Consider the following 14,203-nt stretch of genomic DNA (forward strand, 5'->3'; position numbering starts at 1 on the left):
AGTACCTCATTATCTCTTCTGCTTTTTAATGTACAAATAAATGATATAAACTATATAGTGCTAAATGGTAAACTGGTTTGATACGCTGACGATATTACACTAAGTCTTACTAGACACTTAAGACAACATGTTCTAGAAAATACAAATGGATATTAAATCAATTATAGTAATTAAAAAAAATTTATATTTAAAATATAGAAAAAAATTGTACTTATATTATCTAATTACTTATCTAATAACAATTTCTTAAAATGTAACTCACATAATATTACATTCTACCTTCTGTATATTCTCAAATGCATGCTCTTGTAACATCAAATTAAAATTCAGTCTTATTGTAAAATACTTATAAGCAGCAATCTAAAATGGACTGATCTTATTAATAATAATAAAACTTTCATATGCATTCAAACAGTTAATACTCATATTAAATAATGGCAAAATCAAAATGGTTTACAAAGCCTTAATAGTCTTATTTATGGTATAATAGCATAAGGTGAAGCTAATAAATCTAACTTGAGACAACCAGAAACCACTCAAAATAATATTTTGAAAATAATATTAAACAATAACTACTACTATCATGTTGATAACATTTATAAAGCCCTTAATGTACCATCAATTAATGAACTGTAACGTGGTCGGGGATGACCAGTTAAATTTATGATATTCAGGGAAGGTTTTCTAGTCCTTGTGAATATATTATACCGTAGCTCGGGAGCATAAAAAGAAAGATCTTAATATTACAAATAAATGTAGATTGATTTAGTTTAGTTATTATTATTTAATATACATATATAAATATGACTTACGGACTATGGACTACATCAAGACAATATGGAGTTCAGCTACATCGGAAGAACGTTGTGGCAGAACTGCCGCGACTTAATGTAATATCGTGAACATGTAAATTAACGTGATGTCTACTCAGCAATATCCATATTACATGAGTAGACATTAATAATATGTAACAATCGTTACAGAAAATTTCCATAAAACAGCTATCATAATCATAATAAAAAGTAATTATATTAAATCAATAACCCAATATTTTAACTTTAGATTTAAGTTGAATAATACTAGTAGGTGTTCCAAAAATGCACAAAAACCCAATCTTCCTCTATGTTGAACCGACTATATGCAATAATCTCTCCAGAGAAATTTATAATCAAAACTATAATACTTTCAAAATTAATTTAACCAAGTAGCTTAGCTATCAGATTGCATTCCATAATATTTACATAACACGTTATACATACGTTAGATTATAATTTAAGGGGATTCGATCCGGGATAAGTTTTCTATCAAAATATACCTATATTCTGTCAATTGTACTGACCTTCCTAACGATCGGATAAGACTCATAAAAACATTTAAATTCGTCATGAAGTTGACTTGAAAACGACTTTTTTACTTTTATGAAATATTTATTTATATACCCTTAAAAAACTGATTTTAAAATCTTAAATAATAATAAATTTATAATGTAAATAATATGAAATTGATAAAATAGTTTGAAAATGTAAAAAAGTCGATTTCAAGTGAACTTCATGACTAATTCAAATATGTTTTTAGAAGTTCTATCCGATGACCAGGGAAACCAGTATAATTGGCAAAAATTGATTCTTTTCGAAAAAAAATAGGACCAAATCATATTCCTCGCTAAAGTGTAGTTTGACTTGTGCATGCGCGTGTGGAAGTATATACTTATACTTATAGTATATTTAATCAATGGTATAGCTAAAATATAAAGAAGTTACTATTTTATTATATTTTTAATATATTATAAAATAAGCAATTCTGTGATATCTATTATTAGAAAACTAGTTCTACTATCGCGCCGGTGTATTGGTGATTAGCAGCATATTGTAGTATATTTTGGACATTAGAGAATATTTAGCTTATTTTTCATATTTTTGAATATATTCAATTATTGTTCATAAAAAAGCATATTTTATTAATTTATCGAGTTGTGATTTTTTTAGGAAATAAAAATTTGATTGTTATATTTATAATCCAATATATCCTGTTATCCATTTTTTCCATTTAAATAATTTATCTTTTACCAAGGAATGGTGCATACAGGTTGTTCATTGTTTTTATTTAACTATTTTGTTTTTTATATATAATTTTATTATATCTATACTCATATGTATGAACTGTTTTAAATTTTTATATTTAAATAATTTACCTGTTACCAAAGGAATGGCTCATAACAGTAATTTAATGTTTTTATTGAACTATTTATGAAAAAAAAAATCATATAATCACATTTATACAAGTTTAATGAATATTTAAAGAATATTTTAGGGTTTTTTTAGAGTAGATTAGTATCATATTTTAAGCTTTTAAGAACCGAAAAATCCGCTCTTTAGTTATTAGTATTAAAATTACCGTTCCTTATTTAATTACACGTAATTGAAAATGTACTTTCTTTTTATCTTGATTAATTTAGTATGTAATATTAATAGTAAATACCTAATTTTTGAATGTCTTAAACTAAAATTGGTTTTAGAATTGTATAGATAAGAATACATGAGATAATTATTAAGCTCCATAATCTTTTCAAGAAAAAAAAATAATAAATTATAGGCACAGCATTCAAATAGAATACAATTTAATTAAATGTAAAGCCAACATATTGTGATAATTTATATTTTATTAAAAATATCAAATTAGATTGTGTATGATTTTGAGATGTTATCAATAGAAAAATATTTAAATATTAGTGTTACCACAATAGATGTTATTTTTATTCTATTATAAATAAAGAATAATAATAAAGAATAATTTATAGGGAATAGTCATATATATATATATATATATATATATATATATATATATATAGAGAATCAATAATAAAGTTGTATACAAAATATATTACAAATTATTGAACCTGAAGAAAAAAAATTACATTAATACTAAAATTAAATTAAAATATAATTAAGTTAATAAAAAATAAAAATACTAGTAATCATAATTTTTGAAAGATTATTTTAGATAATTAAAACTATATAGTATTGTAGTGAATACACCCTTAAATGATAAAATTTAACTTTTTAGAAACTTGGCATATTATTTTTCAGATTTTTTGTTCGACCTATAAAATAAAAGAGAATGATTAAAATTGAAGTATTTGTCTTAAATAAAAAAAAATATTTTATACTTAAATAATATAATAACTTATGATTCATTAAATCACTATTTATTATAAATGTAAATTAGCTGAACGTTTTTTCTACTACAAATTTATACAACATATATAATAGTATTATAGTATTGGTTTAATACTCACTCAATATCAGCTACAAGCTTACAATCTTCAACAGAAATATTTAATTCTGACAGTTGATTTTTCATCTGGGACATGAAAGCCTTAAATTCAGCTATTTGAGTTCTTTCTTTTTTTTTAATTTCAGTAAAGTTATTTTTATCAACTAAAATTAAAAACAGCGAAAATTATTATTCAATAAATATGCAATTAATTATATAATTCTTACATATAGTTTTATCCAACTCTTCAAATTGTTTTCTTAATACAGCAAAAACATCAAGTGATTCAATATGATAAGCTATTTCTTCCAATGTTCGATATTTGTGAGCCCCTTGCCTAGAATGGAATTTAATTATTTTAAATAATAAATAAACCATCAGTTTTGATTTAAATTACTTGATAGCTTTTCCAAAAGTTGAGTTTTGCACATTATTCTTATCAGTTCTAGCAATATGTTTCATAGAGATCATCAATTTATTAACTTCATCCATGTTTAGGACTTTTTTGGAATAGTCTTCTACTATTTTTTCTATTTCAGTACTTATTTCAGGTAATCCAAAGTCATAACTTATTTTATGCAATTCCGTTAAAACTGCACATGCTTTTAGTCTTTTTTGTTCCTAAAAGATTAAATAAATTAGAAAAAACATTGCTTTAAGTTAACAAGTTAACTAACAATTTTGTCATTCAACTTGGTTGTTTCATCAAAAATACTGTCTAATGTTTTAAATGTGTCATCTTCAATATTAGGTTTTTCTGGCAATCCAATTACATTGGAACAATCCAAACAGTTTTTAATTACATTTTCAAAAGCCTCTGAAATGTTTACTTTCAATGCACTTAGTTGTTCTTCAGTATGTGATACATTTTGAAGCTATAAAAACATAAAATTTTAGTAAATATCAAATATTAATTATAATACAAAGTTTTTTTGTTAAATGTATCAAAAATTTAATACTTTTTTCAAATATGTTATGCAATTAATATAAATTTAAGTATTTAAATATCATAATAAATTATTAATTTACTTTAAATTGACTAATAATATCATTTTTAATCAATTGTGAATTATCAACTAATTGATTTTCTAAACGATACTTTTCAGATTCTGTTTTAGATAGTATTGTTTTAAAATCTAATTGTTTTTGCAAAAGTTCCTTGAAAAATTGTTCGAATAAAACTTCCCTATCAATGCTAAAAAAAATTAAAATAAACATTGTTTAAAAAAATATACATGACTAATATAAAATTCTTCATATTTACTTGTTGCATTGTTCATCCTTTTCTATACATACGCTATTAAGAATCTTATAACTTTCACTTATATGGATTTTTAGATTTTCTTCAATAGTTTCAATCAAAATAGCTGGAGACTTCTCTCTTAATGTTTCATAAAACTTATTGCATAAATCTTTCCCAAGATAAACACTATCATTCATTTTACCCACTTGTTTAGCATTGTCTACTACAGCACAACATTTTATTAAAGAATCCTAAAATTTAGATTTATATATTGATAATTTAAAATTTACTAGTAAAATATTATCTATAATTTTATAAAAATATCTTTGATAAAATTACTTCATAGTCAGTTTTGATCAAATTATTATTTGCTTCGGCAGCAAAATGTTCGCTAAGTTCGGTTAGTTCTCGTACTAGACGGTAAAACTTAGCATAATATCCAGTCTTTTGCTCAGCTAAGTATGAATTAATGAAGTTAAATGTATTTATAAGAGCTACTTTGTTTGTATTTGCACTTATGGTCTTTATATTTTTTTGCACTTCATAGTTTTTTGTTTTGATATCAACAATTTCTTTTTCAATCTTCATGTAATGTGTTAATAAATCTTCGTATACTAATGCATTAAGAAGATCATCTTCATCTTCAACTTTTGCCTTTAAAATTAATTCAATACAATTTTAAATTAAAAATCAAGCCAAAAATTATGAAAAATAAATAAAAAATTGATATAGATAAGTACTGTTATACAATAACCAAAAATGTACAAATTTGTACAAGTTTCAACAATATTTGCAGTTTAATATAATATCGATTGGTTCATTTTTCAAATGGTACGTGAAAGTAGATTAATTTAAAATTTACTATAGTTAAGTTTTTCAATGTAATCTTACCATTAATGGCTTCTTTCGTTTTATGAGTTTATGTAACAATAAAGATTTTTTTATTAGATTCACTTCTTCTGCTGGCTTGACATGTTTAATAATGTTTCTCCACATGTCTCGTCGTTGAGGCGGTATTAATCTGTAATAATTAAACGTGACAATTTAAGTTCGTTGAAAAACACGTTTTAGTAACATGTTGTTAGAATAAAAATTGATCTTACTTTTTCACGACTTCATCAGTACAGTCATTGACGTCCATGCCCATGGTTATGAGCCATTTTTTTAAATTAGCCGTATCCTTGTCCATGTTGAAAATGTAATATTCAAATAAATCGTAAAACAGACGAGCGACACAGACAACAGGAGCGTCCAACGCACTATTAAATGAGGTGCGGAACGAACATCAAACTTAGCATCGTTTTTTACGTCTTGTTATTGGTGTTTCGCTTATCAATAATAACAGTCGAATGGCGCGAGTTTTTTGTCTGCCGCTTACAACATTGATAATGTAACGTTCAATACCATTGATAACAGTTTTTAAATCATAATTAATTTTTATTTTATTAGTGAATTTAATAAATAAATAAGTTACCCGGATGCCTGTAATTATTAAGTAGGCAAGCTTATAAAAGTACACTTTTGACTGACTGCGGGCAAATAGGAAGTCGTCGTTTCAGAAAATGTCAACTCCAAAGACCATTATCACCAAGACTAATACAAATAAACTTGAAGGTAAATCCTCAAAATGTTGTGATTTTTTTTATTTTTCTTACCATCGATAAAATAAACGTCTTGTCCAAAGTGACAGTGGAAAGTCAGCAAGTTGTTCATACATCAGTAGTGTAACTCTTACAGACCATTATCTGATTTCATTAGACGATTACTAAAATATGTGTATTTGTTATTCTCGATTAGCCTAACCATTTAAAATGTATATTTATTTAGCATTTTAACAAATGAAACTCTCTTTTCGTTTGACCAGAAAACAAATCTTCAACACTAAACAAATACAAAATAATATATTGGATATTTCCAACTCTAAACTTAAATTGGTACCTATACAATTGTAGACATCAACAATGTACACATTTTGGGGCACTGTTTAGTTATCACACATAAAAAACATATTTTTTCTACTATTTCAACAAATATTAGCTGTGTATTGAGATTTTATAATTGTATTTCTCTTTATAACATAATGTTGTTCTGATAAAAGTCATGAATAATGTACGACAATAATGACATATAAATTGATAAATAATAGATTAATATAATAAACTTCTATGGATAGTCAACATATTTTTAAATCATTTTATGTATGTCATATTAAGTTTAATTACTGTTAAATTTATTGACAACATTTTTTTCAGATTTACATTGTTGTGGTTTATAACGTTTGTATATTTCTTATCTTAAATTCTTATTTTTTACATATACTATAATTACATTACATTGAATACATTCCAATACATAATTAACTGTTCTTAGTTCCTAGATGTATAATTTTTATTAGAAATAACTTGAAAGTATAACACTACTATGAAGTATTATTCATCTTAGTATTAAGATTCTTGAATGGAAAAAAAGTTATACATTTTCTAAACTTTAAGTTAGAACACTTTATATTATGATGTGTCTGTTTGTCCATCCATTCATTATTAGCACAAAGTTATGATTATTGTAATTAAATTATTTACAAGTACATACTTGTCAGTATTTGAAAATATCAAAATATAAATATTTAATACAGATTTATACAAGCTAATATCATTGATTATTAATAGTATTCATAAACAAATACTATTTATAATCAATGGTAGTATTAAAAAACTGGTACCAAAGTATAAATACTTCATAACAAATTAAGATGTTCAAATTATTTATATTTCTACACTATACTTGCAAAGTAGACTTTCCTAACTTTTATAAAATATACTTTAAAAATATATGTAGCCATTATAATTTCAATATATTTTATTAATTCTAAAAAACAGATCATTTTGATTTTAGTATTAAAAAATACTTTTTATTTTTTTAGGCGATGATACAATTTCTGATATAGAAATAATACGAAGCCTTTTATATTGTTTCCAAGGTGTTGATAGCCATCGGATAGTATTTAATCAAAATGAAAAACAGTTTATGGTTACAGCAAAAGTATGTTTTTATTGAACTTGAAGATAATTAGTAGTTATGTTTATTATATTCATTATTGACTGTATTTATTAATAAAATATTTACTTTTTAATAATTTCCAGTTAAACTTCTATCAAATTAATAAAGTAAACCGTTTAATGGAACTTGGATATCTACATAACATAGTGCAAGAGTATATTGAAATTAATAGTGATAATAAAAATGGTTCTGTAGCGTCAGGAATAGCTCATTGCTTGCATGAAGAACTTGGTGTATACTATGAAAGTATTAATAAAATACAGAAAGAGGTTATTCCTTTATTCTATTAGAATAATTTATAAATTATTATAGATTCTGTGTAAAAGATTATTTTTTTAAATGTTTTTTTTTTTTTTTTCTGGTGGTAGAAGGCTTCAAAAATTCCCAATAAATCGAAATTGCCATCCATTTAATATCTTAAGATATTTTACACATTCTATAAATACTACTATAAACAAAAAAATTAACATTATTATTATTATTATTATTCCTAACCTTTAATTAGAAGTAATTTGACAAATAATTATTTCAATTATGTTGCTGGTTTTGTATTTTTTTATTTTTGTTTTATTAATTCAGGTTAATGAAGCATACGAAAATTCAAAAAATTATTCACTCGGAAATTTATTATGTTGGTCAGTGCTTTGGTTAGGGCAACTACAAGATTTAGGCTGTACAGTGAAAATGCTCAATGGTGTAAAACGTGGTGGTGAATTAGTATCTATAATTGCACCTTTTGCATATTGTGCAAATCCATATTTACAACAAATGGCCACAAATATGATTAAAATAGTAAGTTGTGATTATAAAATATTTATTGTCATAACATTTACAATTAATGTACCTATTAAAATATATCTAGGCTACTAAGCCATTAATGATGATGATGTGTCATTGGATGGTTGATGGAGAACTATTAGATAATTATGATGAGTTTTTTATTTGTCAATGTCCAGACATTAACAATTATGATATGTGGAATAATCGATACACTATTAGGTATACGGTCTAATTATCAGTGTGAACAATTATTATATTCAATTGTTTGGTTTTGATTTTAGAGAGTCTATGATACCAACATTTTTTACTAAAGAAGATGTTAATAGAATATTTCGCACCGGAAGATATATAAACTTTCTTCACACTATATGCAAAAGCAAACCTGATCTAACACCATCCAGGAAAATTTTAAAAGATCTCAGAAATTCAGGAGGTAAGATGATTAATAAAGTATAATAGTTTTAATGTTGAAAAATAAAGGGATGTATTCGGTTTAGATAAAGATTTATTCCCAATGTTGGAGCAAGGAAGCATTATTTCTGAATTGATTAACAAGGCTTGTACTGAATCATCTACTGTAGTATTAGACATTTTAAAGGATAAATTTAAGCTATTTTTACATTTCGAAGGGCTTAGGCGGTATATGCTTTTAGGACAAGGTGATTTTGTCACAAGCTTGTTAGAAATTCTACAGTAAGTTACTAAATTAACTAAATTATAAAGTAATGTATGTATTCTAATATATATACTATTTACTACAGACCCCATTTAGATAAGTCTTCAGGTATACTTGGTCATCATACATTTAGAAATTTTTTGGATACTGCTGTAAGAATGAGTAATGCTCAATATGATGAACCTACTATACTGAAAACACTTGATGTAAAGCTTTTACTCACTTCTGGAGAAGATTGTGGATGGGATATATTCCAATTAAATTATTCAACTGGTGGACCTTTGGAAACGGTTTGTATTATATTTATAAAAATTAAATAAGCCTCAAACTCTTACATGTTTGAAGATCTAAAACAAATATACTTTCTGACTTCTTCAATACTAAAAACCCAGCTTATCACCATTAACTAATTATTCAATAAAAATTGTATTTATTTAATTTGATTTTACTTAAACTATTTATACAGTGTAACTTTACATTACATTACCTTAAATTATTACAATAGATACCTTATTCCTACATGCTATTATTAGTTTATTATTTAGTTGACTATAAACAATTCTAATAATATTAATAATGAGATACTAATAAATGTATTGTTTTAATTTTGTATCATTAATGTAAATGTAATATTATTCCTTTTTTTTGATTTTATTAATCTTGAATCACCTTTATTTTGCTCTCGTATTTCATAAGAATTATGGAATTCATTTTTTTCTTATGGATTTTTTTAATTTATAATATATTTCTTATTTATTCTTATGTTTATATTTGTTTTTGAAATAAATTTACTGTTGTAATTGTAACTATAAATAATAGTTTTGCATTATTATGTTTTATTATTATTATCATTTTATGAACTATTATAATTGGTGGTTCCAAGACATTATTGTAATCTGAGCCCTATGTAATTATACTTTACATTATTTGTAAGAGTATCATATTATGCTAACCCTTATAGCAAAAAAAGATATATTGTATATACTTTTGTAAATTCTAAAATTGTAGAGCTCTACTCTAGTGATATTTATAGCTTAAGTGAAGTATAATTTTTTATTCATTTTTGAATAATCAACTTATATTAACTAACAGTGTTGACTTTTTATAACTTTACATAGTGAAACAAAAAAAAAAAAATAATAATTGAATCTGTTATTATAAATACTTATATTATTTATAGATTTTTGAGTTCAGTGGTAGTGGAAAATATTCGACTATGTTTGTGTTCTTGTGGCGTTTAAAAAGAATTGATTTTGTGTTGTCACAAATGTGGAGGGAATTAAATCTACTAATAAAAACTTCATACCACATAGTTTCAGGTAAGATAGAAAACAAATATTGTATGCTCATTGGTTGTTTAAGTTTCTTAACACTATATTATTTGAAAGTATAATAAATATGTTTATTATTTTATTCTGTATCAATTTAAAGGGTCTGCTTTAGTTATTTTATAATTTCCTATACATTTTGTTTGTTTATTTAAATTAACTATTGTGAATGTGTTTCCACTTAATTGGAATGAATCTGTGTACCTATCATACCACATGACAATATGATCTTAACCGATTGTTAGAAAACAATTATTTGGCGCCTATAATAGCCACCAATTTACAGTTGTAAAACATTTGGTATTTTTATAAAATTTCTATATACCTAATTAACACAATATTACTTTAATTTTTATTAGTAAAACTAATATATCAATAGGTGCTTGTTTTTATTATGAACAACTGAATACTATACCTTTATAGCTTTGTTCAACAGAACAAAACTAAAAATACTATTATCCAACTTCAGAAATCCGGTGTGCACTCAAGTCAACAAATAATCTAGTAGCGGAAATGGTTCACAGCATACGTCAAATTCAGTTTTATGTACTATCTGATGTCATAGAAACCGAATGGGAACATTTTCGCCAAGCCATCAACAAAGCATCTTTGCTGGAAACCGTGATTGAAGCTCATAACCAATTTCTGAAGAACATTTTTAAGAGATCTGTACAAACCGAAGAAACACACGTGAGTTTGTTGTCTCACCTCTTTTAGTTTACAATTCTGAAAATTTTAACTTCTGAACGTTGCTATTAAATTATGTTGTAGGATTTATCAAAGAAAATGCGTCAGTTATTCGAATCAGTTTTGGAACTTCGGGGCATTCAAGAAAGATTTCATAGTCAATCTGAGCACGAACTTAAAAGACGTAAGGATCTAGAAAAATATATTGAAATACATGGTACTTGCAATGAAACTGAGAACAACGACACCTATTTAAAAGAATTATTCTTGTCAGAGGTCGAGAGATATGAAAGTATCATTCAAGAAATTAGTATTAACTATAAGGTAAATATTGTTGTTGTATTTATTTATTCCGCCATGTTCAATATTCCAATACACGAAGTTTCATATGTTCTTAGACCGATTTGGGGAAATTTTTGAAGAAACTCATTAAAGTATCGACTGATGATCAAGAAGCCCTTCATTCATTAGCAAATCGTATAAACTTTAACATGTACTACAGCAAAAAGGATCAAGAACTAGAGAAATGTGCTACTTATGTGTGCAGATCCAACAAATAATTGCGTATTAACTAAATGATAGAATGTAAGTTTTATTTTCATTGCACACAAATAGTGAACCATTATTTATATGTATAAATATAATTTAAGTTTGTATTTAACACTAATTGTTATGAATAAATGTTTGATTTATAATTAACAAAAAATGAAAGTAAAAAAATAATTATTTATGTGTACAGAAGTAGGTGGATCCCTGTTGCTGTCAAACAAAAGGAACTGGTGTTAATGTGTTAAATTTGAGACCATTGTGGTGTATAACTGAGCTTAGTGAATTCCACGCTAGTAAATAGATTGTACTTTTTCTCGGTATGAAATTATATAGAACTCTTGGCCTACGCAATGATGTATTCAAGGGTGAACATTTATCCCAGAGGCATCGATCCTTTGGGCTGTGAAAGTCTAATGTAATTGTTTAAATAAATGGCACTAGGGCGTCTAAAAGAAATACTTCTAACACAACAACAGTTTCAAGATCTAAATTAAACACTGTATTGTTACAAGTTATTGATAAAATACAATGTATATAATAACGCTGTTACGTGCCAACCGTTTGATCCGTGATTTCAGTGTTCACGTCTCAGTCAACGCTTAGATGTAGGTGTAGTGAAGAATAATTAAGACTCTTTATAATGATTTAATTTATTAAACTTATAAAATTGTTCTAACTACAATTCTGTAAATATTCTAAGTCCAAACAATTTGAATTATAGAAATTATTTAAGTCCTAACAATTGTAACTTATAAAAATAGTTTTGAAATATTTCTAAGTCCGGACCATAACATACACTGACATGAAGGTGCTCAGTGCAGCATAGCCAAAATTCATCTGATTTGCCCTTGTTTTCGGGTCCCTTTTATATCTGATATATGCAAGTGTGTGTGTATATGAAAACTGATAATAAAATAAGATAATTTTCTGTGAATTCTGTATTTGTGAATTATCTCTCGACCAGCCCATATTCAGTGACGCACAGATCCAGGATGTGGTTACTGTCGTTCTTATTTAATTTAATTTTAATCTAACTTGTCCACGGTTGTGATTTTTACTATCTAAATAGTTATATGTAGTTTTGATTAGCTAAGTGATTTTAAATAGATTATGTGTAACTATCCATAGATGTTAGAATATGTATAACCATCCATAGATGTTAGAATATGTGTAACCATCCATAGATGTGTTCACAGGAACTCCCTTGTTATGTAAGTGTTCATGTGTGACTACGCAGGACGCGACAACGCTTATCAAATTCTTAACAGTTGCTTATAAGTATTTAATGTATATTGCTGTTACCCAAGTTGCTTTAAAATAAATAAAAAAATAAGTTAAGAAGTAAACTTACTTAAGAAAATACTAAAGCATTTATGTTAATGTCAGTTGATAAAAAAAATGTTGATAAACATTGATAATGATCAAATAATTGATCTATTGTCACAAAAAAGTAAGCTTCTTTCAACATATCTTTAAAATGTCTTAACTTATTATTTATATTTAAAATATAAAATTAATAATAAAAGCTTAATTTAATGTATATTCTTTTTGGTTTGTTTATTAAGCGTTTATAAAATATAATTTATTATAAAAAATTTAATCATATAGTAGGTATTGCTTATTTATAAAAATCAATAGCTAATTGAAATTTTTTTTCAATTGTTTAAAGAGAATATATGAAGTCACAGAGATAGGCGTAACTAAACCTTTGAAATTTAATTGACATGAACAGACAACAGTTTCAAAAAAATATTGATACTGATTGAAGGTTTATTTTTTCTATGTTCTCTTACATATAATAAAAACTAAAAGATTAGATAAATAAATAATTATAAAATAAATTGGTATTATTATGGGGGTGGGGGGGGGGTAGAAACAAAGCTCAGTCCTCTTTTACCTCCTCCACAGCACTATAGTAACGGACTATAAGCTAAACATTGATATGTGGCCGTGGTAATACATTTTCCCAGTCTGAATTTTTCTCCCAGAGCGTCCCTGCTGATAATTGATAATACTAGCGGAGCTTAACGTGTTAATAAATGAAAATCAAAAATAGGTACTTTTGATATAAATCGTAATATATTCATTATAAAATTAACGTCAATTGAAATCCATATTACAATAAAAATTATTTTGAACATCAGTTAAGGTGAACGTGGCACTGTCAAATAAAAGTATAGTTGGGGTACGCAAAAAAAAAAAAAAATAAAGGAGCCCGTTCCCCTACGTACCCACCAATTCGAGCATTGGGTCTTACCGGATCCCGCATACTACGTATCACAGATACCGCTTAACAATTAATTAGATAATGGTAATAATATTGTCGCCGGAATAGAGTTGTTTATTGTTATTGTTACTAATGGGAATAATCGAATAATTTCTACAATCGAGGTGTTCACTCGATTAAAAGAATTTAAATATTATTATTATTATTGATTAGAAAATCAATCAACGGTCGACTTATTAATACAAAATTAAAAATGTTGTTAATAAAAATGTATAGTAATTACTTAGATAGGTAACATTTATTTGATAACGTTCCATTCTAAATTATTATATAAAAACACAATGAAATACGTTCGAAAATAATTTTGTACATATTTACATTAT

The 14,203-nt window shown here is 25.6% G+C and overlaps 2 protein-coding genes across 2 annotated transcripts; one reads left to right on the forward strand and one right to left on the reverse strand.

Annotated features, from left to right (window-relative positions):
* Positions 1-2,983: 2,983 nt before the first annotated feature.
* LOC112694357 lies at positions 2,984-5,810 on the reverse strand. The gene is made up of 10 exons (XM_025569796.1): positions 5,620-5,810; positions 5,408-5,537; positions 4,856-5,170; positions 4,538-4,767; positions 4,303-4,468; positions 3,951-4,148; positions 3,671-3,894; positions 3,501-3,610; positions 3,296-3,437; positions 2,984-3,100 (listed from the first exon to the last, which is right to left on the reverse strand). The coding sequence occupies exons 1-10, from the start codon at positions 5,703-5,705 to the stop codon at positions 3,076-3,078; spliced, it is 1,626 nt and encodes a 541-aa protein (XP_025425581.1). The 5' UTR covers positions 5,706-5,810; the 3' UTR covers positions 2,984-3,075.
* Positions 5,811-5,921: 111 nt separating this feature from the next.
* On the forward strand, positions 5,922-11,671 carry LOC112694355 (gamma-tubulin complex component 3-like). Its single transcript, XM_025569795.1, has 12 exons — positions 5,922-6,130; positions 7,437-7,555; positions 7,657-7,842; positions 8,153-8,365; positions 8,436-8,572; positions 8,635-8,786; positions 8,851-9,046; positions 9,115-9,319; positions 10,210-10,348; positions 10,827-11,047; positions 11,129-11,368; positions 11,443-11,671. The coding sequence occupies exons 1-12, from the start codon at positions 6,079-6,081 to the stop codon at positions 11,602-11,604; spliced, it is 2,022 nt and encodes a 673-aa protein (XP_025425580.1). The 5' UTR covers positions 5,922-6,078; the 3' UTR covers positions 11,605-11,671.
* Positions 11,672-14,203: the final 2,532 nt, after the last annotated feature.

Source organism: Sipha flava, unplaced genomic scaffold (assembly GCF_003268045.1).
Source record: "Sipha flava isolate LNK unplaced genomic scaffold, YSA_version1 127_pilon_pilon, whole genome shotgun sequence".
Classification (NCBI taxonomy): Eukaryota; Metazoa; Arthropoda; class Insecta; order Hemiptera; family Aphididae; genus Sipha; species Sipha flava.